The 27763-nt window shown below is 54.1% G+C and overlaps 1 protein-coding gene across 10 annotated transcripts in view; it reads right to left on the bottom strand.

Annotated features, from left to right (window-relative positions):
• Window positions 1–27763, bottom strand: part of Kif17 (kinesin family member 17) — a 42133-nt gene that overhangs the window by 12089 nt on the left and 2281 nt on the right. For 8 of the 10 annotated variants that reach the window (XM_021262963.2, XM_021262964.2, XM_021262961.2 and 5 more), the window contains exons 2-11: window positions 23070–23216; window positions 22132–22233; window positions 17445–17634; window positions 14512–14964; window positions 11276–11385; window positions 7216–7363; window positions 5170–5711; window positions 3998–4078; window positions 2563–2768; window positions 602–833 (exon numbers count right to left, since the gene is read on the bottom strand). In XM_021262963.2, coding sequence (XP_021118622.1) covers window positions 602–833; window positions 2563–2768; window positions 3998–4078; window positions 5170–5711; window positions 7216–7363; window positions 11276–11385; window positions 14512–14964; window positions 17445–17634; window positions 22132–22233; window positions 23070–23216 — 2211 coding nt within the window. Of the gene's footprint in view, window positions 1–601; window positions 834–2562; window positions 2769–3997; window positions 4124–5169; window positions 5712–7215; window positions 7364–11275; window positions 11386–14511; window positions 14965–17444; window positions 17635–22131; window positions 22234–23069; window positions 23217–27763 lie in introns of all 10 variants that reach the window. The other 2 variants (XM_087215660.1, XM_021262965.2) reach the window with 2 other exon arrangements.

Below are 27763 nucleotides of genomic sequence, written 5' to 3'. Positions count from 1 at the left end.
CTAACATGAGAATGTGTGATGGCCCTTATTCTTTAAGTCTGTGTGTGAACCAGTGCAGAGCATGTCCTCACTCAGGACCCTGCACTTGCCAAGCAGGCGTGGCTCCACTGAGTTAAATCCCAGTTGTGAAGTTTAACTTGCAGAAAGTGATACATTAGTAAGTGGCCCCAGAAGATCAAGGTCTTTGGTGATGTTCCAGCCAGAGGGGAAAAGGGAGACATGGCCCTGGATGACAAAGACCCTGCTCAGCATGCAGCCTGCCTGCCCCTATCCCCCAGCACGGTCTATCCCTCCCTATGAAAGAGCTTCACATCCTGAGTTCTCCAAGATGGTTTCTTTGGGGGAGAGCAACTCCCTTCCCATCTTCCCAGGTCCCAGCCCTTGTGTAAAGCTGACTTCCCACCAACTCGCATCTCCTGAGTATTAGCTTCCAAGTGTGAGGAGATAGAGCACACGACTGCTGTGTTTAGCAATAGAACAGGGCATGGTACACAGCAGGTGCTTAATAAGTGCTCATGTGAAGAATGCAGGGACTCCAGCTGCCTGCAGGCTGTGGGGTTGCCTGGACGCGGGGTCTGGGCACACAGGGACAAGGCCTCACCTTCCTCTGCATCTTCTCCAACAGCTTGCTCTTGGCTCTCACTTCCTCCTGGATGGAGTCGTAGACATTAAGCAGCACCCAGTCCCCGACATCCTCTTCCGAGTTCTGCAGCGCGGCCACCAGCTGTTTTTTGCGTTCATCTGCGTACCGCTTCCGCCGCCTGTGCTTCTCCTTCAGGTCCTTGTTCTTGGCCTGCTCCCCGCCCACCACCTGCTGCTCCAGCAGCTGCAAACTGCCGGTGCAGAGGAGACAGCAAGCAAGACGGCATGTGCCGATCAGTGAGCATGCGCCATCCGGCCTGGGGCTGAGTGCTGCCTCACCAAATCCCTCCCACAACCCCACTTCCGGGAGAGGTAAACTGAGGTGTCGAGAGGTGAAGCTGCTTGCTCGAGGTCAGAACTAGAGTTCCTCCCAGATCCACTCAGCTCCAAACCTGGGCCCTTTGCTGCAGGGAGGGCAAGATTCTTCCTGTGGGCCTGGAGCAGACTGACCCCCAGCCATACGCCCCCGACCTAAAGGTCCCTGTACAGACGCGGCTAGTGTCTGTGCCCAGGGGCAGCCAGCAGGATGAAGCTCACCGTGCCGTGGAAAATGCCCGAAAACTACAGTGCCTGATGTTTGGTCAGGCATAGGAATACACGGTAGAGTTTTTAAAAGCATTTCTAAATAGAGTAGTAAAAATGTTTGAAGTTTTGCCCTTTAGGGGTACAAATTTTAAATAACTACAGAGGAAGGCTCACGTGGGACTCCCTGCTGCCTAATAAAGCATCCCCAAAATGCTTCAGGCTCTGCCTCTTCCAGAGGGGTGGAAGGGCTGGTAACAAGAGGCACCGGGCATTTGAGAAGAGGGCTGGGGTCAGGCTGGGGGTGGGCACAGTCTCTGCAGGCTCTGCGCAGAAGCAGCCAGGGTAGAGACCTTGTCCAAAGCACTCCTCTCTTGAAAACCCTTCTAAGACCCCATCAGGATATAGAACACAGCCCAGAGGGCACTTGGTCACTCACCTCCCTCCACACCAGCACCCCCAACTCGCTCCAGCCCAAATCCCTTCTAGCACAGAGGCCATTTCCCACACCACCCCTCTGCTCTTTACTGAGAATGCCACCTCTGGGGTACACAGCTTGCACACCTTGCTCTGGTGTCCCCCTTCTGTGAAGCCTTCCCCGACCTTCACTCCAGACCCCATGGTAAAAATGGCCACAAAGTGGCCAAGTGCCCTCCATGTGCCTGGCATTGAGTTGTCACCAGCTGCATAAGCTGAAACTGGTAGTATCACCTCTTTTTCAGATAAGAAACCAAGGCCCACAGAGGTGGACAGCCTGCCTGCAGGGAGGCTTCCTGCTTCTCCAGCACCCAGCCCTCCCCAACCTGGGTGTCCATCTCCCCAGACCAGAGCTCCCTTGGAAGCAAAGGAAGCACCCACTTATTAGCACCTCCTGTGCACAGTAGCTTGTTTTGAACTGTGGCTGGTGGGGCTGGACTCCCAGTGCCAGGAGGAGGTTGGGTCCCTAGCTGATGACTACAAGGTGGGATGACATTATCACTAGCAGGAGTGAAAACAGGCTCAGAAGAGGGATTTACACAAAGCCACACATCAAACAAGGGAAACCCAGCTCCCCAGTGGGTCTCAGGGATCCTGGGGTGGCCCACCCCTATTGCAGGTGCCTCTCAATCACAGAGGGCACTGAAGGCCAGGGAATGAGGAATGCCCATGTTACCCTGCCCTGGGGATTCCTGGAGCCCAAAGGCCAAGCCCTCAAAAAGCCCGGTGAGTGATACCTGCGGCAACCTGCTCCCCCCAGGAGAGGGGACAGGGCTGCCTCAGCCATAGTTGGGGGACAGCTGGTATGGTTCAGCAGAGGGGTCAGAAAGAAGGTCTGATCCCATCCCACCCACTCTCAGGCTGGGCCACCACTCCCTCCTGCCCTGCTGCAGGACCCCTAGCCCAGGCTCTGGTGCTCACCGGGCCAGCACCTGCTGCTGGTCCACCCCAGGCAGCAGCTCCTCTGTCGGCACGGCAACACCCACACCCACACTCTCCCTTCTTGCACTTGCTGTGGCCAGCAGGGGCTGAGGCTGGGCCGCCAGGGCCATCTGGGGCTCAGCTTCCATCCATGTATCTGGCTCTGCTGCGGACACCTCTGCCACTTCCAGGGCCAGATGTACCTCCTGAACACGGAGAGAAATCCAAATGAGGTGGCAAGGCCACCCCTGGAGATGAACTCACAGATGGCCTCAGTCCCAGAAGGGGACAGTCCACCCACCAAGGTCTGGCACAGATCATCTCTGGTTTGGAGATACAGGTTGAACACTCCCAATCCAAAAATCTTAAATCCAAAATTCTCTGAAATCTGAACATTTTTGAGCTTCATGGCAGTCAATTTTGGGTATCAGAACATTCTGGATTTTGGCGTCCAGATATGGGATACTCACATGTTAAAATCCATGCAAATATTCCAAAACCTGAAAAACTCCAAAATCTGAAACGCTGGTCCCAAGCATTTCTAATTAGGGATACTCAACCTGTACCTAGTCAGTAAAAAAAATTGTAGCCAAACAAATTCTTGCTGCCACCAACAGCCCAAAAATGGTCCCCCACCTTCCTGTCCTGCCCTCCATGGCCCAGTTTCCACGTGGCAGCCAGGACAATTTTCATGAAATATAAACCAATCACAGCATCCCTTTCCTGATTTCAAACCTTCATGACTTCCCATAGAATTAACCCCAGGAAAATCCAGCCTCCTCCATGGCCTCTGCACCTGCTCCCTACCTCCCCCAGCTTTTTCCTGCCACCACCCCATGTACGCTGCTGGCCTCTCTTTTTGTTGCTGAGAAATTCAAAAACCTTTCCAGCCACAGGACCTGCTGCTCTTCCTGGCCTTTCCTTCTTGTCTGGGTCCCACCTCCATGCCACCTTCTAGCCAGGGTTTCTCAGCCACTCTCCTTACATCTACTGTGAGCCTTCGCTATGTAGCCCACCAGGGGTCTTCATTCTCCCTAAGTGTGGGGAGATTTAAGGCTTCCTCTCACAGCCTCAGGCCTACCCTACTGTCTTCAGCAAAAGAGAAAGGGTGGGATCTGAGAGCAGCAGGGTCCAAACCAGGTCTGCAGCCCTCATCCTCTGCATACCCTGGGCCCCCGCTCCTTCAGATGAAGGGCTCCAAGGGTAGGAAGGTCTGAAAGTCACTGTCCAAAATAACAGGATTCTGCATCAGTTAAAAGCAATGTTGTGAGCTCCTCTGATCTGAACATCACTTGGATGTGGCCATTTGCTACAAGCCTGGGGTATCCAGGATTGTTTTCCCTGTCTCATGAATAGGGAAACTGAGGCCCAAGGAGGGAAGGGACAAACTGGATTCACAGGAAGACAGACAGAGCCAGGCCAGGGAAGTACTCACAATGGGGAGTGGGAGGTTGGTGGCCACCTCAGCTTCAGACCTGGTGTCACTGGGCTCCAACAGGTCTGTCGGAGAGGTGTGCTTGGGGAGAACAGGTAGGGAGGAAGATTGGTCCGGAACCCTCCTCTCTTCCCCTACCGTCCTGACCTCCACACAACTCCCCAGGGTGTCACCACCCACAGCCCCCTTCACCTGTCGCTGCTGAGAGAAGGGCCCAGAAGGGTTGAGGAGACAAGGGGACACACGGGCACATGCCAGCACCTGTGGTGTCCAGGGGTGCATCCGCCTTATCTCATGTGAAGTATACACTAGCACCGCATTTTCTAGCAGAGGAAACTGAGGCCCAGAGAGGCCAATGCCCAAGGTCACACAACAGATAAGAGCTGGATTTCAAAGGCCTGTGCTCTTTTTCTTTTTGGTACCAGGGATCGAACTCAGGACTTTCCACTTGCGAGGCAGGCGGCAGAACCACTGAGCTAAATCCCCACCCCTCCAAAAGCCTGTGCTCTTACACACATGCACGCACACGCATACATACACACACACACACACACACACACACACACACACACACACTCATGGGAAAGGAAAGCAGAGAATAAAATGGGGAAAAAGAAGAACATTTCTTGGGCCAGGGATTTAGCGCATTGGCACCTCGCCTGCCTGGCAAATGCAAGGTCCTGAGTTTGATCCCTGGTACCAAAAAACAAACAAACAAAAAAACATAAAAAGAGGTTTAAGAAGGAAATAGGTGTTGGAAGTGGACAGGGAGGGGAGGGGCAGCAGCTTGAGGGTCTCCAAGAAACCTCCCACCCGGTGCCCAGACCCTGTGAGCATCTGAATGAGGACTCGGCCCTTCCCTGCTCTGCTCTCGCCGTGGTCACCTGCAGATTCCCCAGGCAGGCACCCTCAGTCAGTGCACAGGTGACTGCCTGGTGTCGCTGTGTGTCTCCATCCCAACTTCCCCACTGGCTTATGGATCCTCAGACAGAGTGCTCCTTCCCAGACCCCAGGACACCAGTGCCCCTGAGCTAGACATCAAGGCCAGGGCCACAGCAGAAGTGGTGAAGGCACAGAGGAACAGCAGGGCAGAAGTCCCTCGTGTGCACAATACCTCCTAGCCAGCTCTGCCTGCTGGACTTTTGCATTACTTCATGTATGACATCAGCTACCTTCATGGGGACCTGCGGCACATCTGTCCTGGCCACCATGGAGGAGAGTCTGGCCAGCTTGGCTTCCACCTCAGCAAATGGGTCCCGCAGGCTCAGTCCCATCTTCGGGGGCACCAGTGGCTGCTCCTCCACCTGGATGTAGTTCTCACCCTCCAGCCGGGTCTCAGAGTCCTCCTGGCCAGGGTCTTCATTCAGGAAGTACTTGCTCTGGGAACGCACCTCAGGCCCACAGAGCTCCAGGTTGGAAAGCTCCTCAGGCCCAGGGAGGGCCTCAGACATGGAGGATTCTTCCAGCATGGAGGACTCACTGGACCTGAGAGAAATCTCAGACTTGGAGGGCTCTGCCCTGCGAAGCTCCTCAAATCTGGGGGAAATCTGGGTGTTGGAGACCTCATCCCTGGGCAGGGGATCAGGTATGGAGAAGATAGAAGGCTTCACGGCTGCCTCGAACTGGAAGGCAGGTACATGCTCAGACATGTTGGCAAACTCAGCCCTGGACATGACCTCGGCATTGTGGAGGACTTCTGCTTTCAGAACGGTCTCTGCAAAAGGAGGATTCCTGAGCTTCTTAAGCATAAGAGTGAGAAGACTCCCCAGCCAAGAGTCAAAGCCTCCCAGCACCCCTAGAGTACAGCCCCAGTGCCATCCATCCCTGCCCCATCGAAACGCAAACCCTGCCTTCACTCCCAGGAAGTTTCCTCTGATCAGCAGATGATCTCTGCAGTCTGATCTCCCCAGCCACTATATCCCAGGATCTGGGCATCCTGCTCTGGGACTGCTCTTCCATTCAGCAGGCTGCCCACGGGTCTTACAGCCTTCACAGACAGACCCCAGGTCCCCTGCTGGAGCGCCAGACTCAGGGCTCATGGCCACAGAACATGCTAGAAGCCTGCCCATTAAATAAACGTGTGGATGCATCTTAGAGCTACATAGACCAAATACAGTTCACCAGGAGGCCTGATACTCAACCTGGCGGAGCTACTCTGAGGGGAGGACGGAAAATGCCAGAAGCTGCCCTCTCCTCTTCTGGGCTTCGCTCACGCAGGTCCCAGGGCTCCTGGTCAGGGGCTTCAGCCACCCTTCTGCATCCCATCCATTTCTTTGTCACCTGTGTCCCAGCTCCCCTCTGCTGAAACATGGGCTGCACTTCCTGGGAAGTGGCCTCAACCTCTCCCAGCCTCAGTTTCCATACCTGTTAAGTGAGGGTTCAGGGACCCCCACCTATCTGGATAGGGAATGCTGGAGGAGGGCCTGCCCAGCACACAGCAGGGTCCACACAGGGTCCCAACACTGCTCGGCATTGTCATCACTGCAAGAGCAGATGTGCCAGCACTGTGGGGACCAGAACCCAGCGCACAGCTGTTTGGATAATACATCCTAGACCTAGACCATCAAAAAGGCAGCAGCTGCCAGGCATGGTGGTGCACACCTACCATGCCAGCACTTGAGAGGCTGAAGCAGGAGGATCACCACAAGTTTGAGGCCAGCCTGGGATGCATAGGAGTTCAAGGCCAGCCTGAACTACATAATAGGGCTACATAGAGTTCAAGGCCAACCTGAACTACATAGTGAGACCCTGGCTCAAAACAAACAAACACAAACAAAAAAGTTACCAGCTGCTTCCACACATTCTTTTTTTTACAAACATTCTTGCTAATGAGTGCATACACATGGGATGTGGATGCTCTGGTACTGACAGGCTCAGAAGTGAGAGAAGATTCCAGGCAACAAAGAAACTTGCGGCAGGGACCTTCCCCTCAACCAGGGTGACATGTGTCACACTTCCGAGTCAGCCTGGAGTGGCTGAACATGGAGCCAAGCCCCAGGATGCAGTGTTTCGTACAAGAGCTCTGCCTCTGGGGCCAGAGTGCATGGGTTCAAATCACCTGGCTCTACCTCCCCAGGTGAGCCACCATGGGCAACTACTCACGTCTCTGCGCCAGGGTCTCCTGACCTAGGAAAGCAGGGTGACAGTGGTGCCCCTCTCCCTGCTCTGAGGGGTGAACAGGACTGGCCTGGTGTACACAGCAGCTGGGTAGCACCCACCTGTCCCCTTCCGCAGGTTCTCCTGCAGCATGGACAGCTGCACGTCATACGAGTTGCGCATGGCAGTGATGTCCTCCTCCAGCCTGGCTCGGGACTCCTGCTCCACCTCGTAGTCAGCCTTCAGTTGGGCCAGGCGCTCCTCGTACTCCTGGATGGGCAAGAGACATGGTCAGTGCTACTCAGCTCCCAGTGCTCCTTTTTGGTCACTCAGCCGATTTGGAAAATCCAAGTGAGTCAAAACAAAGAAACTAAGATCCCCAGGCCACACAGCCGTGACCACTCACTGTTCAGAGCCCTTCTCTATGCAGCTTTTTGGTTTGGTTTCATTTGGATTTGCAGTACTAGGGGTGGAACCTATGTGCACTCTGGCATTCTACTGCTGAGCCACAATCCCAGACCTGTTTTTATTTTTTATTTTGAGACAGGGTCCCACTAAGTCGCCCAGGCTGAGCTCAAACTTGCATCCTACTGCTCAGCCTCCCAGAGTGCTGGAATCACAGGCGTGCAGCACTGTGACCAGCTTCTTTATGCATTTTTGTTTGTTTGTTTGTTTTTTGGTACCGGGGATCAAACTCGGGTCCTTGTGCTTTCGAGGCAGGCAGCAGAACCACTGAGCTAAATCCCCAGCTCCCTGTGAGTTTGTAATGGACTAATGAGAATGCATTTATTTGCAATCTAGTTTCTCCACCTAACACTACGTCATAAACGTCTTTGTCAAATGCATTGACTGATGCATTTTTCTCTAGTGCTCCTCAACCTGTCAATGACAAAACAATTTTATCCATCAGCTTTGCTCTCCATCTTTGCTGTCACCACTGGCTTGTGTCCCACCAACCTCTCACCCAGCCCCATGACCACACTTGTTCCTGCCCCAAACTGTTGCCCACACAGCCACCACACACCCCATCACACCAAGTTTCCACACTGCTTCTGTTCTGTCAGTGGCTCATGGATAAAATCTAAGCTCCTCCACTTGACCTGACCCGACCTAGTCCCCCTACAAGATGTTGGCCTGCTGCCCTGTAGCCATCTCCTCCCCTTTTTTGTTTCTGGTGCTGGGGAAGGAAGCCCCACGTGCTGGGAAAGTGCTGTACCACTGAGCTTCGCCCTAGCCCAGACCTCTCTGTGTCTTTGCCACACTTGGGGGCACTGATTACTTGCTGCTCCCAGACTCACCCACTTCCTCCCTGCCCAGGGCAGCTTGGCTCCCTGGCAAGTTCCTCCCACCCAAGAGGAGTCTTCCCCAATGGCCTCTGCTGCTCTGCCACTTCACCTTCTCCTCAGCTCCCATTCTTCTCTGTACCTGGTGCCAGACACACTGCCATCGCGCTCCAGATCGGGCACTCTGAGAGTGGGTGTCAACGTGTCCACAAGCACTGAGCTTCCTGCTAAGACCTGCAGCATCCTGGGCCCCAGGCAGCTTCACTGACGAGGCAGCTCCCCGGGCCCACCAGCTCATTCCCACCTGCTATCTCACCACCTTCATCCTCACTTTCTTCCTCACTCAGCTGAGAACTGGCCCCAGTGCTGTTCCCACTCCTCAGCAAGTGGTGCATCCTTGGCCCTGAACCCACACCACTCCCTACCAGCACAGCCCTGCCCAGTGATACCTCAGTGACACCCAGGCCTCAGCCCTACCCCCCCTGCACTCTAGCAAAACCTAGCACATGCACCATGAGCACACACATGCACACACCCATGTCCAAGAGCACACGCAGCATCCCTGCCTTCACTTCCTTTCTGTGCTGAGCTCACCTCCCAGTCCTCACCCTCCTCACCCCCCATGTCACCTCCTTCTTCCTCGAAGAGAACACAGAAGCAGCGGGGCACTGCCAACGACCCACTACAGGCTGCTAGACCCCCCTCCTGTGTGGTAGGCATGAACCACCTGCGGCTGGGCTACCCCACTGAGAGCCCTTTACAAGTTCATCGTATACCCTGGTACCTCTCTCCGTCTTAGAGCAAACAGTCTACACGCCATGTCCATCCCTTCCAGTGTCAAAGCAATAACCCCCCCCACCACTGCTATGTTCCCGGCTGCTGTATTGCCAGCAGGTGTTCAAACTTTCGTGTTAAGGGCTGAATGGTGTGTGTGGGAGGGATCACAGAACAACCTCTGCTTTTAGCCCCTGCCCCCAAAGACAAGATGGCCCTGGGTTTCACCTTTGTCCAGTCTGTGAGCAGCAGGAAAGCTGCCAGGGCACATATTGTACAAATGGGGAGCAGAGGCCCAGAGAACTCGAATGACCCACTGGAGGCCACACAGCCCGACTGAACTGGGCTGGTAGAACAGTGAAGCTGGAGGGACACTGAGGACTCTTGGTCCAAATCTCCCACTACAGACTGGAGACTGGAGCCGTGCTGTTGGCTCGCAGCTGAGCCCTCTCTACTGCACTGTTCTGGAAAGGGAAGGAGCACACAGCCCAGGCACACAGCAGGTGCTCAGCAACATGACCGTGGCGAGAGCGAGCAGAGGGAGAGAGACAGACACCGCAACTCTCCCTCCAAGCAGAAATCCCACGGTCAGCAAGGGAATCTCAGGGTGATGGGGCTGGGCTGAGCACACTGATGGGCACCAGGGTCCCCGGTGCAGAAGGACCCTCCCATCCAGCGCCTCACAACCAGCTGCCGGAGCAGTGTTGCCCTGTGACCACCAGGGGACAGTGGTACCCTGCTCACTGCACAGCCAGGAGTCTGCCACCCAACTGCGCTTCTCTGTGGACCACGCCTGCATCCCAGCTTGGGTCCAGCCCTCCATGCCCCTCCTGATGTGTGACCAAAGTCCCCCATCGTGATGTGATTCTGTGTCCACTCTAAGCCCTGTCGGCGTGACTTCTCTGGTTTCTGTGGGCTTGGGCTCAGTCATCCCCATAGGCCCCTTCCTTGCTGCCACCACCCCAGGGAACAGGCCCAGGGCTCCAGAGATGGTCCTGACACCGGGCCCCTGCCCTAGATCCTCAGGTGAAAAGACAAGTAAGCAGCTGAGGCCCGCCGCCCCGCCCAGGCCTTACAGGTCTGTCCCCAGATAGGCCCCCAGGCCTCACAGCCTGACAGGGGCACCCAGGGCTGACCCCTACCAAGGTCACAGTGGAGTGGCAGGGACAGCTGCAGCACAGCCAGGCTGCAGCCCTTGCTGAGCTCCCCCGATGTCTCATCAGACTCAGCTCCCTACAGGGACCAGCAAAGGGCAAGGTCCCCACAGGCTCAGGTCTCAGGACGTAGCCATCACACAGCAGAGCTCTGGAGACCATGAGCCCAGAGTGGGACGGAGACCAGGCTGGGAGCTCAGAGGCCTTGCCATGCCTGCCTGTGCAAGTCCCTTGTGTGAGCCAGCTCCGAATCCGATTACTGTACTCCCTCCCTTGAAGGTCCCTGGCAAGCTGGGAAGACCCAGGTCCCCTCAGTGACAGCCTTTCCAGGAGTCAGCACCGCACTCCTCATGGTCACAGGGCCATCCTGCTCTCACCCAGGACTGGACAGCTGCACAGGGGCAGACCCCTCTAGCCTAACCACCTTGCCTTTGCCCAGGCTGTTCCCACAGCCAGCAACGTCCTCTCCATTTCCATACAGCCTGGGTTCAAATCCTGACTCAGAGTCTCCTTACAGCATGCCTTAGCAAGTTGTGCCATTTCTCTGTGTGTGTGTGTGTGTGTGTGTGTGTGTGAGAGAGAGAGAGAGAGAGAGAGAGAGAGAGAGAGAGAGAGACTGGGGACTGAACCTAGGGCCTTTGCACTGAACTACGTTCTCAGCTCTTTTTGTTTTTTATTTTAAGACAGTGTCTTGCTAAGTTGCTTAGTTACTCAGGCTGGGCTCAAAGTAGGAATCCTCCTGTCTTGGCCTCCCAAAGTGCTGGGATTACAGGCGGGCACCACCACATCTGCCATAGCATCTCTTTTGACCTCCAGCTTTCTCAGCTGCAAAATGGGGACTCTGGCGCCAACAAGATGGGGATGGTGAAGGCAGAACCCTTCAGCTGTGGGCTGCTGCTGCTGCTGGGCTGAGATGCAGGCACCCACCCACCCACCTGCCAGCCCTGTTCTTCCATCTGCTCAGATCTTACCTCCCGGATCAGCTGCTTCTCAGCCTCCATGTCCTGCGGGACCACAGGGCTGGACAACAGCTTCTCCTCAACCTGGGCAGGGCTCAGGGGCAGCTGGCCGCACAGCAGGGCTGAAGGAGAAACAGAAGATGAGGAGCTGAAAACAAGGTGCACACAGTTTGCAGGAACTGAACAGAAACCTTTGAAAGATAACTCCATGGTCATTTGGGAAAGACGAGTCTCTGTGTAAGATGCTGAGTCAATCAGTCACTCAACACATCTGTACAGACCACCCAGATGTTAGGGACAGTGGGGCTGCAGCATTGACCCAAACATGTGACAAGAGGAAGAGGAAGCTGTAGAGGCTGCTCAGAAGGAAGAACCACAGGAAGGTTGCACTTTAACATTGTGATCAGACAAGACCTTTAGTGGGGAGAGATGACAGCAGGCATCAGGAGGAGGGAAGGACAGAGGCAGGCCAAGAGCGTTCCAGACAGATGGGAGTCATGGGTGCAAAGGGCCTGGGACAGGCATGGGCCTGTACTGGTGCAGTAAGTGAAGCAGAGGTTGGAGATGAATGAGGCCAGCTCCTGGGGACATAGAGGATACTATGAGGCCTTCGGGCTTTGATCTAGGCTAAATGGCACCCTGGAGGTGTTCAGTGCAGTGAAGGGATTGTAGCTCAGTAGGCTCTCCCTGATGCTGTGCAGAAGACAGGGAGACCTTTGGCTGGGAGACCTGCTGGGGGCTGTGCTGTGACTCAGGGAAGAAACCAGTCTCAGGCCAGAGGGTGGCCTTGAGGCTTCGAGAGATTCTAGATGGAGACCACAGGATCTGAGGACAGCCTACAGGGGGACTGGAGAGAAGCAAGAAGCCCAGGGTGACCCAAGGTTTCTGCTTGGAGACCTGGAGGACTAAGTTGCTATCAGCTGGGTGGGGATAGCTGCAGATTTGCAGATGTGGGGTACAGCAGGGCTCCGTGTGGGACAGGCTGGTGTGAAATGCTTATCTGATGGCAGCAAAGTCAAGTCTGGGATTCAGAGAACACAGTGTATTACATTACCCTAAAGTTTTCTCTATTTTCCAATGTCTGACATCTTGGGGGGACCCGCTGGCCAGGGGTGACTGCTCTCCCAGCGCTGGCCAATTTCTGAGACAGCACGCAACACGCCAGCCAATGGATCCTGGGCCCACAGCCAACACGTCCTTTAACCCACATGCACAGCTGGTGGGTGTTTCCATGTCCTCTACACACCTGAAGCCTGGTACCAGACAACTAAGCCCCTGGTCCCTAGAGGCCGAGAAAAGTACTCAGGGTGGCCAGGCCTAAGCTGCACCTCTGCCCAGCAGTGCTGGGAGTCAGGAAGGAGAGGACTCCTGCGGGGGGCACAGGAGAAAAGGGGTGCAGAGCTGTAGGGGAGCAGGGTCCAGAAGCACAGGAAGGCGGCCTCCTGCAGGGCAGGGCAGTGGGGGTGAGCTGGCAGCAGGCCGCCTGGTGTGGGGCTGAAAGAGCACAAAGGAGACCCAGGGCCAGCACAGGCAGACAAAGGTTCCTGTTCTGCTACACAGGGAAGAGCAAGAAATCTGCTGGGGGGGGGGGGTGCTGAGAGGCTCACTCGTGACAGCAAGCACTGGGCATTGGGGGAACCCATGGAGCCGGATTCCACCCCTGGTCAGGGCAGTGCATGTGGCTCTATTCTAAACTTCAGTCACTCAGGCAACCCTCCCGCTGCTCACAGGTCATGGTACAGGAGATGGTGGCTCAGGGCTGAGTCATTTGTCCCTAGGATCATGAGGGGAGGTGGCTCCTAGCCTGTTGGGTCTCAGCTGTCTACCCAGGGCCACTGGGTCACTGGTCACTGGTCACTGCCCAGCACGTGGCTGCAGACCCAGGAGTGACCTCAACCTGGTAGACACCAGGCTACTGCTGGAAGATGGCACAGATGTTGGCTACAGGGTAGGACCCACTGTGAAGCCTCCCTTGCCCTTCCTGGTACCTCTTCCCATCCCTGTCTGTCTCCTCCTCACTGACCTTGGGGTGAGCAGGGCCAGGGTGGGGGGTCAAGGAAGGGAGCTTGGCAGAGCCTGGGTTTGTCTGTCCACTTGTCCTCCACCCTCGTCACAGTGCTCAAGGCTGTCCGCTCCAGCCCCAGCCACCCCTCATCGTCCAGTGGTGGTGTTGCAGCTCCCTGACCCCAGCACAGAGTCTGCACAGCTCTGCACAAATGCCACTCTCACCCTTAGGCAGAAACCTCCTGGCCTCAAGATGGCTCAGTCACAGCTCCTCTGTGCAGACTTCTCAACCGGCCACACCCTCCCTCTGCCCTAGGGTCTGTTTCCCTGCAGGTGCGGGTCTGCTGGCCTGTCCTTCTCCCCCAGGAGATCAGGTGCCTCATGAGGCAGGGCCTGGGTCTGAGTCATCTCTATGTCCCCAGCACCGAGTGTCCAGCACAGGTCCACACACACAGGAGGAGCTCGGGGATCTTTGGGAGGACAGGCAGGTGGCTGAGTGGACAGACAGGCAGAGACTGGATGTCAGGATGGAGACAATGAGAGAGTGGTATATGGAGGGTAGGGTGGGTGAGGGGGTAGTTGGAATGTGTGGGTGGACAGCAGGTTAAATGGAAGGATGACAGGAGGAAGGGAAGAAGGGGGAAAGAAGGAAGAAGAGAAGGGTGGGTGGATAGGTGGATGAATGAAGAGGGTGGAAGGCAGGCAGATGAAAGGGCAGAAGATGGGGTGGGGAGCTGGGCCATGAGTGGGTGAACATGGATGGGAGCCATGTAGGATGGATGGGTAGAAGCAGGTGGGCAGGAGAGCAAACCCAGGCTCTGTTTCCCATCCCTGAGAGACTGAGGTGCAGAACACCCCAGATAGAGTCCAGCAAGCCAAGGGCCCTGCATGCCTGTTCCGGTGAGGACTTCTACCTGCCAGGTGACAGCCAAGTGCCTGGGAGTGAGAGCCATGACAAGACGGTGCCTAATGAGAGGGGGCGGGCCATGGGGCATGAGTCACCAGGCTGCCAGATCACGACGCTGTCAGAGACAGCAGGCAGGTGGGGATGAAGGATGAGCAGCTGAGGAGGGGAGTGGGTGCTGAGCATGAGGCTGATGGGACCTGCCAGACACACTGGCCTCTGCCTGGGGCCACGGGCAGGAAGATGACAGGCTCCGAGCCCCCTGAGTGTGCAGAGGACTTGCCCGCGGCTCCCAGGGAAAGAAGGAGGGGTGCCCTCCCCGCCACCCCTGCCGTGGCACCTGACAGGCCACCGGGACTGAGCTGCTGTGCCAGGATGGCCCGGAGCTTCTTAATCTCCTCTTGGTACTGGCGCAGGAGGGCGTCCTTGGGGTCCTCGTTGATGCGAGGCTTGTTCTTGATGTTCTTGGCTCGGTTGGCATAGCGCAGCGTGCTGAGAGTCTCGTCATAATTGTTGTCGGCGGGGGACAGGCAGGCCACCATCAGGGTCTTGGTGTTGCCGCCCAGGGAGTCCTGCAGTAGCCGTGTCAGCTTGGAGTCCCGGTAGGGGATGTGCCTGCAGCGCCCATCCACCAGGGCAGAGATGACGTTGCCCAGTGCCGACAGGGACAGATTGATCTTGGTGGCCTCCTTGAGCCGCTCCCCAGAGACCCCTGTCTTGGACTGCCGTTCGCTGCCCGCCAGGTCCACCAGGTTCAGCTTGCCAGCTCGGAGGTGGTCCTCACCCTGCTCATCTGTAGACAACCGGGAAGGGCATGAGGGCCTTGGGGTGAGCCCCACAGGGAAGAGGGAGTCACTGTTGGGCCCTGGGTTGCCCCAACCTGCTGAGGGTTCAAGCTGGCTGAATAGGAGCCCCAAGAAGGAGGTGCTACTATTGTGCCCAGTTTATAGATGAGGAAACTGAGGCTCACACAGGGCATGTAACTTGCCCAAGGTCACACAGCTGCCAAGAGGTAGAGCTAAGATCAGAACCTAGGGCAGTCTGACTCCAGGGACCAGGGGCTGGGCGTCACAGACTGTTCTTGGAAGACAACAGGAGTCCTTCCGGCCACCATAACAGTTTCTACAGACTTCCTGTGAGACCAAGGGCAGACAAAGAGAGAGGAAGGAAGCTGGATCGCTAGGGAGCTATGTCCTTTCGTGCACAAAGCATCGACTTTGGAGACACGTGGACCTGGTTCACAAGAAGTCCTGCCTCCTCTTCTCTGTGTGACATTAGAAGGACCATGCACCTCTCTGATTCCTACGAAGTGAGACTAGCAAGGCTGCCCACCTGGGCAGAGCCTGGATGTCCCAGGTGATGGAGACCTGGGCACTGGATGGGAGCGCGGGCCTCGGAACAGGCCCATTCCAAGACCACCCTCAGAGGCCATGCAACTCGGGGAGTGATTTCACCCATGGCCCTGAGCCTGGCCCTTCTCCCGGTGAGCTGCCTCCATTCGTCTCCCGCTGGCAGAAACCAGAAGTGGCCCGAATTATGTTCAAGGGTGCAGCAACCAGAATAGGGAAGAAAGACTGGCTGTTAGAGATGGACACGAGAGGAGTTTGGCTCTGCATGCTTTAAAAGAACAAAACAGATGCCTGCCTTGCAAGCGAAAAGTCCCAAGTTCAAGCCCCGGTACCAAAAAAACCAGGAAGGAAGTTGGGACCAGTCTTGGAAAGCTATTTGCAGAATGATCAATGAGCTGGGCATGGTGGTGCACAGACCAGTAATCCCAGGACTCTGGGAGGCTGAGGCAGGAGGATTGCTTCGTGAGGCTGTCTCAAAAATAAAACATAAAAAAGGGCTGAGGATGAAGCTTAGTGCAAAGGCCTTGGGTTCAATCCCCAGTACCAGATGCCTTAAACATGTTTGTACCCTTTGTGCCCAGGAGTCCAGTCCAAGGAATCTAACCCGAGGAAAGGACTCTCCAAGCAGAAAAATTTTGTCTACAAAGATGTTCATCACAGTATTATTTATAGCACTGAAAAACTGGAAACAACTTTGACTGCTTATCAAGCACTGGTTAAAACGGGCATGGGCAACAGACTCACTCCTGGCCACCACACAGCCATGAAGACATGGAGCTGATAATGTGGGCAAGTGCTCAGTGGTTGCCTGGGATATAAAACTCAAGGGAAGAACAACTTAGAGTCTAATATTTCAATTGTGTTTCAAATTTTCATAAGGAAAAAAGGATCAAAAGAAAGTATGCTTAAATGTATTAGTAGCTGTTTAGGTATCAGCCCCACCTTCAAGGCCCCTGCAAAACTCAAGTCACCCCCCCAATCCTCTCTCTCCTCCTCCCCCAGCCCATCCAGCTACCCAAGTCCCTGCCCCTCGGCAGCAGTGTCCCAGGAGGCTCTCACCGTACTGATCCTGTCCTCCCTGGGGACACAGGATGCTCTTGATTCAGTCAGCACAAGGACATTGGTCTGGGGCCAGTCACCAGCAGATGGGGCCACCCCGTCCCCGAGCCAGAGTTCTCTCAGGAATGATGCTCCCTGCTCTTTAGAGTTCTACTCAGATGAACTATAAACTTGGAGGCAGCTGCAGTCTTAGTGGGAAAACCAAATCACCTGGGAGACCTGGGTTTGAATCCCAACTCTAACTTAGCAGTTGTGAGACCTTGAAGAGGCAAATCACTTCCCCTCTCAGAGCCTCCATTTCCTCACCTGTAAAATGGAAATCACAGAACCCACTTCTAGGTGAGTTTACACAGAATGAGGTTCGGAAAGTGCTTAGCACTGCATCTGGCCTATGAGTGCCCAAAATAAATGTCTTTCCTGCCTCTTCTCTTTCTCAGCAGCTTTTCCCAGAAGAAGGAAGAAGCAGATGACTGAGTAGAGAACATTACCGAGACAGGAGTCAAAAGTTCTGAGTGAGTCACACCCTAGGGGCAGACTGCTGGGACAGAAGCCCAGCTCTGACACTTCAGTCATGAGACCCCAATTTTCTCATCTGCACAATGGGGATGATATTATCTACTAGCTCCTGGGCGGAACAAATGAGATATGTGCATATATTGTGTGGCCCCTGCTAAGTGCTCAGAGCTGTTGTTGTTTATCCAGGAAGCACAGGGCCCGGCCTAGGGAGGACCCTCACCCGGCTTGCCCAGGTGCCGGGGCATCGCTCCTTAGTTTCTCACAGGGCTGTGGGGCTCAGAGGCACAGGGCCTTGGCTAGCAGGGGCGGACCCAGCATGGCTTCTCAGGCTGCCCTCCAGCCGGCATACCCACGGCGTAGATCTCGATGCTGATGGTGAAGATGGAGTGGGAGCGTGAGGAGTCCTTGTTCATCAGAGTGTAGCCCACTGCTCGGTTTTTCCAGCCGGTCTCCATGATGCGCTCACACTGGGCCACACTGTGCACCATGTGCATGGACAGCCCCTTCACGTGCACACCTTTCTCGGGGTGCTCCTTCAGCTGTGGGGAAGGGGTGTGATTGGGGCAGGGCTTCCTATGTCTGAGGGGGCAGGTTCAGGGATTCCCCAAGGATCCAGAGCAAAGAGCCCAACTGGGACCACCCCCAAACTCCTACAGTGCAGGTGGGCACCTCAAATGCCCTGTAACAGCTAGGGGTTCATTCCAGACGCAGCCAGCCACAAACCTACACCTGCTTACTCCTTGTGGGACTTTGGGTAGGTGACTTAACCTGAGCCTCAGTTGCCACATCTGTAAAATGGGTGTGCAATGCCTATCTCATAGGGAATATGGTGAGGATTCAGTAAAATCCATGTGCACACATGGGTGGGGGATTTAGCTCAGTGGTGCCGCCACTTGCCTTCCAAGCAGAAGGTTCCAAGTTTGATTCCCAGCACCAAAAAACAAAAACAAAAAATCAGGCACACAACAGCGTGGTGCTTGGCAGGTGAAATGTGCCCCATATTGTGCTGTCACTGTTTGTACTGTGACTGAGAAGGTGGTTGCAGTCTGGGGGCTCCATAAGCTCCCTGGGGCTGACCCTACAGTCACTGATGGCTCTGAATGCTGTCTCCTTCATCCTGCCATAGTTTCTGATTGCCTCTCCGCTGTCCCCCAGGGCAACAGGTCTGTTCCTGAACCCTGGACCATGGAAGGTGAAGGGCTACTGGCTGCCCAGAGCTCACGCCTGGACTAGGCCCACCCCCAGTGCAATGGCAGCAATAAATTAACATTTTCAAGAGGTCCTTGCTTGCTTTCCAGGCATCTGAGCTGTGTTGTTCCTGACACAGAGCTGTGAAACAGTATTTTTCAAGTGGGAGAGGATATAAGCAAGAGTGGAATGAGTTAGGACAGCAGGCATTTGTCTGCCGAATGGCCCTGCTGGTTGGAGCGCCAGAAGTCTTGGATGGTTGCTGTGGGCAGCTCCAGGGGTCCCAGGAACACCCCCACCCCCACTCCCATCCCCGCAGGGGAAAGCACAGGCTGGCCCTGTCTGCTCAGGTGTGAAGTGCAGAGACAGCCAGGCCCAGCCTGGGTTGGGCTCAGAGGAACAGAGGAGCAATCGAGGCTCAGAAAGGTTAAGCGACTTGCTGAAGGCCACACAGCTCTGAGTGAGGTCACAGGTAATGGAGACCTTCAGAGACAGGGTAAAGAGAGGCAGTGGGGCACCCTGTAGGAGCTGCAGGCTGATGGGACAGAAGGCTGATCTTTTGTCTGTTTGCCATAGGAGGACTGAACTCAGAGCCTTCATACTGAGGCCAGCCCTTGATTTTGTTTGTTTACTTTTTGGTACCGGGGATTGAACTTGGGACCTTTCGTTTGGAAGGCAGGCACTGGAACCACTGAGCTAAATCCCCGGCCCCGGCCCTTGAGACAGAATCATTAAGTCACTAAGTTGCCTAGGCTGGCCTCGAACTTTCGATTCTTCTGCTTCAGCCTCCCAGAGGGCTGAAAAAGGGCTGACGTAGACACAGGAAGTGGCAGTGAGGATGAACATAAAGGACAGAAGCAGGAGCCCCTGCAAACAAAGCTGGCTGGACTGGGGTTCTGGGGCTGTGCCTTGCGCCTCTCTGGATCCTGCCAGAGCCCAGGGCCCCATCCTGGGCTGGGGAGCAGCTTCGGGCTTCAGAAAGAACTACTGACCCTGTTTCCCATCAATCCTACAAGCTTGGGCAGAAACCCAGTCAGTCGCTTGCTGATCAATTTGAAATGAGGATGAGGAAGTTGCTTCTTTGAGACTGTTACAAGGATCCCGAAGGAAATGGATCTGTAAGGTGTGCTGTAGGTACTTATTAAGGTTCAGGGTCATAAAGAGGCTCAGGCCAAAGCAACCTCAGCAGACAACCTCTCTCCAAAGAGGTCTCTATTTTCAACCCTGGGAAGACTCGCCCCCCACACCTCATGATGTCCCCAGGGGTCCCCTCCGCACTGCTCCTGCTCCCACCCTGCCCTCCATGCCCTGGGGAGGCACCAAGTCAATGGCCAACAGCTGCACACCTGTTCCTTAGAAACTGCTCATCTTGGCTGCAAGAGGCCAGAGCAGGTCTCCATGGTAACCAGCTGGGATGCAGCTGGGATAGAGAGGGGCACAGGAGCAGGGACATGACCAGGGCCCAGGCCTGGGTCCATAGAGGAGGCAGGCCCTTCTCCTCCTCCCAGACATGGTGTGAGGAGAGACAAATGCATATTCCTGCTTTCGGTCCACAGAGATGTCTGCGGTAACAGCCATGGGTCTAATTCTGCTTCCCCAAATCTCCCTCTGGCATTCGCTGAACTAGCAGCTTCTCATCATAACATTTGTCAGGCGGAGTGTTAAGCCTGTCAGAGTTAAGAGGGTTTGCTGTGGAGCACTGTCGCTGGGTTCCAATCCATCTTCCCTCTGAGTGCCCTTGGGCTGGTCCCCACAGTGGCACACTGAGCCTCAAGTACTAATCTGTATAAAGGGGAAGAACACTGCTTCCTTCTACAGATGCCAGGAGGCTTATATGAGAGCTGTCTGCACATCACTCCTGGGGAGCATGGCAAAGGCCTGAGGCCCCCAAGGGGTGTGTTTCCCAGAAAGTTTCTATCATCAGCAGGCTCCAAGGCCCAGCTGCAGTAAGCACAAGGCCAGGATAACCAAGGCCTTCCAGGGCTCAGGGTAGTGTGGAAGGGAAGGAGGGTCCGGGCAGCTCCAGTGCAGGTTGGTGGCAGCTGTGCAATGGAGCAGGGAAAACCAACTCCACAGCCGGGCCTTTTACAGGTGCCAAGTGGGGGCGACACCCTGGGTCCACCTCCTCTCCCTATTTCCCTGGCGGGGGCAGAGGGGAAGGAGGTGTGAGTGATGACTCAGCCGCTCCACTTGCTCAGGGAGAGAGATGTAGCAAGACTCCAGGTGGGCAGTGGGGTTTGTGCATGCAGAGGGCAGAGCTCTGTGCTGAGTCGCTGTAGGAGGAGGGGCCCCATGGCTCCCGGTCTGGGTGGAGACTGGACAGGAGGGCTCACTCCAGGAGGTCTGGAACAGAGTGGGGCCTGGTGGCTGCGCTCTGGCATCCACAGGGTCTTCCCAAAGTCTTTGATGAATGACTAAATCAACCTATGACAATTGCTCCCTCTCTTAGAACTGAAATTTCTGCTCCTTCTCTCCCCTACCCTGGGGGAGGGGGTCAGATAAGCAACACCAGAACTGTAGGGTCAGGGGTCACAGATTTGGGTCACTGTCCCCCACCGGCCTCTCCTCCTTGGACCATACCAGGTTTGTCCAGCATTTAAAGAGCCCCAGAGAGACGAGGTCAGGGCCTCACCAAGGTGAAGGCTATGAGTCCTGAGGCCAGCCTGGCCACTCAATGGCTGTCCAGTCCTTGCAGCTCTTTCTCTCTCTTTTTTTTTTTTTTGTACTGGGGATTGAACTCAGGTCTTTGTGCATGCGGCGAAACTACTGAGCTAAATCCCCAGCCTCCTTGCAGCTCTCTTGACCCACTGGGTGCCCCAGAGGGTTGATCTGGCTCTAACTATCTGGACAGAACCCCAGGAACCTAACTCTGCTCCCCATTGCTGTGAAATGACATTCTTTCATCCTGGGTCATTTAGGAGACGGAACAGTTTATGAAATGCATGTAAGGCTCACTGCCTGCCTGAGCCAGCCCTAACCTTTTCTGTCATGAGCTCCACATCTGTCCTCTACTCCATCTCCCGAGGGCTCCATTTGGCAGCCCCTGTAGTAAGCGCTGTCCTTTCCTTGAAGCAATGGCAAGAAATGACTCACACAGTAAACTCCTAGCAGCGGCCAGCACTGCTCAGTGGCTCACCTCATTTCCCACTTCAATCCCAAGTCTCATGAGGCCACATCATGGATCCTTGGTCCCCTTTCAGAGGGAAACAAGGTCCCAAAATCTGAGCCCATCAGCTGCAGTACAAGAAGATGCTTGAGACCCAGGATCCTGAGTTGGACAGACCTGGGTTCAAATCCAGGTGTGGCCACTTGCTATGTATGGTGTGAAACTTAGATAAGTTAAGGAGTCTCTCTAAACCTCCCTCCCACATTGGCAAATCAGCAATGGTAACAGTGTATCTATCTACTCAGTCACCTGGACTCTGAGTATTAAATGGAAGAATGTGCCTAAAGTAGCAAGACAATCAAAAGTACTTAGCCAATGATAATATTAATATATTCTTTTTAGCTTGAAGTCCCCTTGGGGACTTTCATACTAATTTTTTTTTAAGAGTAGTCATACTAATTTTTTTACAAGTGGCATTTTTTTTCCAAATAAAATCAATCACAAAACTTCATCTGTTTCAAAAGACAGAGGTAGCATTGGCCAGAGAGAGCTCCAGCCCCGCTCTGTGGTCAAGGAGGCCCATTAACCCTCTCAGGAGTCAGGGACTCCAAAGTTCAAGTCCCAGAGTCCCCCCTCTGGTCTGGCCCTGTGCCCCAGGATGCCCCTCTGCATTTCTCGGGAAAGCCACCGGATGCTGGCCTCCCCAGGCAGCCCCACACCCCCACACCAGATCTAGACCCACCTCCAGCTTCTGCTTGGTGTCAGCCCCCAGGAGGTCACGGACATCTTCATTGTAGATCTCCAGGTACGAGGCCTGGACCAGAAACTTAGTGTCCTCTGCACACTGTGGAGAGAGGACAGAGCACGCAGAGCATCTGATGCCAAGCCCAGCTGTGGCCAGGCCTGGGACCTCGACTGCAAGGACATCGTGGTGGGGGGTAGGGTCACACACTCCCCGCCTCTGTCTCACCCGGCCTGTTCTGGCAGACTTCCCTCCCTCCAGCTTGGTGGAGCATATTTTCACATAGCTATGTATCTAATGCTCTGTCTAAAAGCTTCATAGGAAAGAAACAAAGCTCTCAGGCAGAGAAACTGCAGCTACAGGTAAAGCTTGGACCAAGCACTAGCTCTAGGCTGGTCCTTGGCAGCTTTCCTAGACCCCTCCATGTTTCCCGGGGCCGCCACAGAGAGTCTGGGGTCCAGTGAGATAATTATGCGCATATAAATAAGACTTGGTCTGCTCAAGGCCCAGGCAACTGCTCCATAAAACAGGAGCTGTGATTGTACACCACTTCTCATCAGGGCTGAGTCCTCACATCCATAGAAATGTGAAAGGAAAGTTAAAATCCAAAAATGGCAGGAGAAAAACATGGTACTGGTGGGCAGAATTTTCTGGGGTTTTTTTTTTTTTTTTTGGTCCTGGGGATGGAGCTTGGGTCCTTGCGCTTGGGCAGCAGGCGATGAAACCACTGAGCTAAATCCCCGGACCCCGAATGTTCTCAGTTTTAAGTTTTTCTCCCATCACCTCTTCAGAAACCAGCGCCTGCTGCGCATAGACCTGTGCCAACTCAAGGCCAGGCTCTGACTTCATCCCACAGTCCACAGGAAAGGTCAGAAGTGCCTTGGGGACCAGCCCACCTGTGACACTAGCCCTGCCCCTTCCCTCTGAGAGACCCATACCTGGACGCTCTCAAACACGTGCTCGAAGGCCCTGGGGATGATGCCCCTCTGGGAGGGCAGGTCCGGCAGGCCCTGCATGGTGAAGGATTTCCCGCTGCCTGTCTGGCCATAGGCAAAGATGGTGCCATTGTAGCCCTCGGTGACACCCTGCAAGGGAGGAAGCCAAAGCCAGGGGTTCAGCTGGGCAGGCCCAGGTGAGCGGTGCTTTATAGACAGCTAAGTTAGGTAAAGTATTACAAGCAGTCAGACAGGGCTGAGCCCTCAGAAAGTCAGGACAAAAGGTGACAACATACTACAACTGCAGGGCCCAAGACACGTAAGCCCAAGGCCAGACCTCAAGATAATGACAAAGGACCAGGCTTACATACGTCCCCAAGGGATGAGATAATTGATAATACTTGGTCTAATAAAGTCTACATAGGCATCAGTCACCTCAGTGGGTGACCAAGACCCCCACATGCATCACCTTCTTTATTCTTTCCATGTGTTCTTGCTACGTGACTTGTTTCCCAATTGGATCACCATTACCTAAGCAACTGCACTTGTAACCTTATTGATCATAGCTGTAATCCACGTTGTACCCATGTGGCTGTGCTCTATAAAACTCCCCTGGAAAGTGGCGTCCTTGGCCACCCAATCGAGACCTCTCCGGCCTCTCAGAAGCTATCCTCTCAATAAATATTTTCCTACTCTCAACCTCCACTGTTCCCAGAATTCATTCTTCAGTTTTAGAGAACACAAACTCAATATTAGAGACATCTAACAGGTTGGGAGTTATAACATTTCCCTTATATTATTTGGAGGTCCATATTTCACTCCTGTTTCAATGCCACCTCCTAACCCAAGGATTTTGGGGCCCTCCCTAGGTCCCCAGTTCTGTGGCACTGGCCTGGGGTGAGGAGTGGAGGAGTCATTAGTGGTCTATTTCTTGAGGTGGGAGACTGTCCCCATGGGCTTAGGAGCTTATGCTATGGAGCCTGACTACCAGGGTTCAAATCCTGTCTCCACCCTGGTGTGTGCCCCTGGGTGGGTCTTAGGCATTTTGAGCCTCGGTTTCCTCCTCTGTCATAAAGGGCAAGAACTGCACTCTGCCTGCAGCAGCTTATGCTTCGCTGTGGCACGTATTAGCACACAAAGTGCAGGCATATGCAGGTGCTCCCTAAATGTCAGCATATGGAGGGAGGCCAGGTATAGGAGTGAGTCTGTCCCAGCGTTCCAGAAGGGGGGAACCAGGACAATGTGGGGAGAATCAGGCAAAGCCTTCTAGGGAGCAAGGATGGCGCACACAGAGAGAGCTGGCAGGCTGGCCGGACTCTGACAGGTGAGAGGACAGTCCGAGCAAAGACACGGGAGACACTGACAGCGTGGAGCGGGGGCCAGAGTGAAGATGAGGCTGGGAAGGAGGCCTGGAGGCAGGCTGAGAACTGCCCCGAAGTCCTTCTCTGTCCACTGGTGCAGACAGCTACCCACAGCTACTGGCTGTCTTCTGTGTGCTGGGGACAGGGCAAGGTACAAGGTGGACATGGCTCCTGCTCACACAGAGCTCATGAGGGCACAAGTTCTAGAACTCACTATGGGTGTGAGAGAGGCCCCTGCATCAGAACATGGGCCCTGAGGGCTGCTCCAGCCCCAGGCCTGGGTGGCACCCATGCCCTGTTCCACCTCGAAACCCACGCTTCAGACCAGCTCAGCAGGCATCCCCAGGAGCTGCTGGTACCAGAAGGTCAAAGCCACCATTCACAGCTCCTCTGTGGACAAGGCCTACTTAGACAGGGCAGAAATGGATGAGCACCTCGTCTTTGTCCAAGGAGACCATGACCACAGTGTGGGCGCCTGCAGGTCCTCTGGGCAGTGGCTGCACACACACATGCGGCCTCCCAGGTAGCACAGGCAGTGAAAAGTCACCTAACCAGGGGCCTGGGCTGGCTTCCCCAGCTGACAGGCAGAGACAGCGGGAGCACACAGGGCTCCAGGCATGGACATGACCTAGGCTTGGGGGTGAGGGACATGAAAATTAAACTAAATTTATTTTATTTTCATGAACTAATGTTTAATTTTTTTTCTTTTGCTGTGCTGGGGATCAAACCTAGGCCCTTGCACATACTAGGCAAGCACTCTAGCACTGAGCTACATTCCCAGCTCTATTTTATTTTAAGTAACTTATATTTAAAAATAGAGGGAAAAAAAAAAAAAGCTAGGGATTTAGCTCAGTGGTTTCGCTGCCTGCTGTGCAAGCCCAAGGACCCGAGTTCGATCCTCAGTACCAAAAAAAAAAAAAATAGAGGGGACTGGGGATTTAGCTCAGTGGTTCTGGCACCTGCTTCGCAAGCACAAGGTCTGGAGTTCAATGCCCGGTACCAAAAAAAAAAAAAAAAATAGAAGCAAGCTGGGCATGGTGACACACAACTGCAAATCCCAGCACTCGGGAGGCTGAGGCAGGAGGATCTCCCTGAGTTCCAGGCCAACGTATGCTGCATAGTGAGTTCAAAGCCAGCCTGAACTACATAGTGAGACTCTGTCTCAAAAATATCAAACAAAACCAAACAAAAAGCAGAAGCAGTATAAAACATTTTTCCATTAACCACAACTGCATCTTTTGTGTTTCATTTTAATGACTGAAACTGAGATGTTCTATAACTGTATAGAATACAGAACACATTATAAAACACCTCATTAATATTTCTTTTCTTTTTTTCGGTACCAGGGATCAAACTCAGAACCTTGCACTTGTGAGGCAGGCGCAGCACCAGTGAGCTAAATCCCTGGCGCCCTTCTTTTCTTTTCTTTTCTTTTTTGAGTCAGGGTCTCACTTTGTAGTTCATGCTAGCCCTAAACTCACTATGTAGCCCAGGTTGGCCTTCAACTCACGGCAATCCTCCTGCCTCAGCCTCCAGAGTGCTTGGATTACAGATGTGCACCACTATACCCAGCTTAATATTTCTTATATAATGACAATATGCTATTCTATTTTATTGAAGTGATAATATTCTGGCTTACTGTACTGGGTAAAATGTGGCCACCAGGAAGACTTGAGTTATATATGTGTCTCCTCTGGTATTTGTGCTGGAGGGCATTGCTTCAGACCATCCAATATGGTAGCCTCCAGCCACATGTGGGCATTAAGTTAAATTAAATTAAAATCCAGTTTCTCCACAGCCCTGGCCTCTTTCAAGTGTCACTCACCACCATGTGGCCTCTGCATGTCTAATTAACCGGTCAGTGCAGACACAGATCATTTCCACTGTCCTAGAAAATTCTACAGGGTAACAGTGCTCTGGAGTTCAGTAGCAAACAGTTCTCAGTGTATTTCTACAGCAGGCCCCATGGGACAAGCACACACACAGAGCAGGTCCCGAGTGCACCACATGGACTCCCACCCCAGTTCTGCCACAGCCACTCACATTATTTACTAAAGAGTTTCATGAAATCAATGGTTAATCAAGTGTGTTTTTGTGTCTCTGTCTGTCTGTCTGTCTGTCTGTCTGTCTGTCTCTCTCTCTCTCTGCTGGAGATGGACCCAAGGCCTCTTTTTTTTTTTGGTACTGGGGATCAAACTCGGGTCCTTGCACTTGCACAGCAGGCGGTGAAACCACTGAGCTAAATCCCCGGCCCCCAAGGCCTCTTTTTAACTTGGTGTTATCTTCAGCAATGATGCTCATGAACTCGCATTACAGACTGAAAGTGTTACACATTTTAGCTATTGCTAAAATTAAAACATCTGTTCTGAATTTCCCCCATCTTCTCTTTCTGCTCCCTCCTGAATATCCCATCTAGGGCCCAATCCAACATCTTCCCATCTCTGATGTCTCTGGAAACCAGGCTCATCTCACTCTCCTCAGCCTGGACAGGGCAGACCCTATGCTAAGTGGCTCCTGGGTGGACTAGGCTGAGACAGCAGAGGCTGCTCGGAGGCCATGGGTGTGAAGGAGCAGGAGGAGAAGCTGCAGACCCACTGGTTAAGCAGAGACCTTGGGTCAGGCATAGTGGCACACACCTATAATCCCAGCTCATAGGGAAGCTGAGGCAGGAGAACCAGAAGTTCAAGTCCCACCTGGGTAACTTAGCAAGATTCTGCCTCAAAACTAAAAAATTAAAAAAGGGGTTGGGGATGTAGCACCCAGGATAGTTGAAAAGGCCACCCAAGGACAAAAGATCAGGAACAGAGGCTGGATTTAAAAGGTGGAGAACAAAATGGAAAGGGCAGAAAGTGAGAAAGTGGCAGCTGGGAGTGCCCTGGCATTGGTCCTGAGCAGGAGGCTCCCTGAAGCTTGCTCTGGGGCCCAAACCACCAGCCAGAGCGCCCTGGGAGCAGTGTAGGAGCCGCACACCGGGCCCTAGGCCCTAGCACTGCACCTGCTCCTGGCTCAGAAATAGCCTCAGCTGTGATTTGTGTGTTATTTGAATGCTGTTTTGCATATGATTTGCTTGTTGCTCCTTTAATTTGAGGCAGCAGGATAAAGCATGGGAACTAGGCACTGGGAACCAGAACTGTCCTAACTTCTTCCCTGACTCTCCAGGCCTCAGGCCTCATTAGGAACAGCAACTCCAGCTCTTCTTATAAAGACCAAATGCTACATGCTGGTCTCTACCTGGAGGGCCCTTTCTTCCACCTTCCTGTCTGGCAGACTCTTCTCACCCTTCAAATCTCAGCTTTGGCCTCCCCTCTCCAGCGGGTCCTTCCAGGGGACCTGCCC

This window comes from Heterocephalus glaber, unplaced genomic scaffold (genome assembly GCF_053883595.1).
Source record: "Heterocephalus glaber isolate CG9 unplaced genomic scaffold, H.glaber_assembly_v1.0 deba00001452, whole genome shotgun sequence".
Classification (NCBI taxonomy): domain Eukaryota; kingdom Metazoa; phylum Chordata; class Mammalia; order Rodentia; family Bathyergidae; genus Heterocephalus; species Heterocephalus glaber.
The sequence above is the reverse complement of the archived record's forward strand: the minus strand, read 5'-3'. Positions and strand labels throughout refer to the sequence as shown.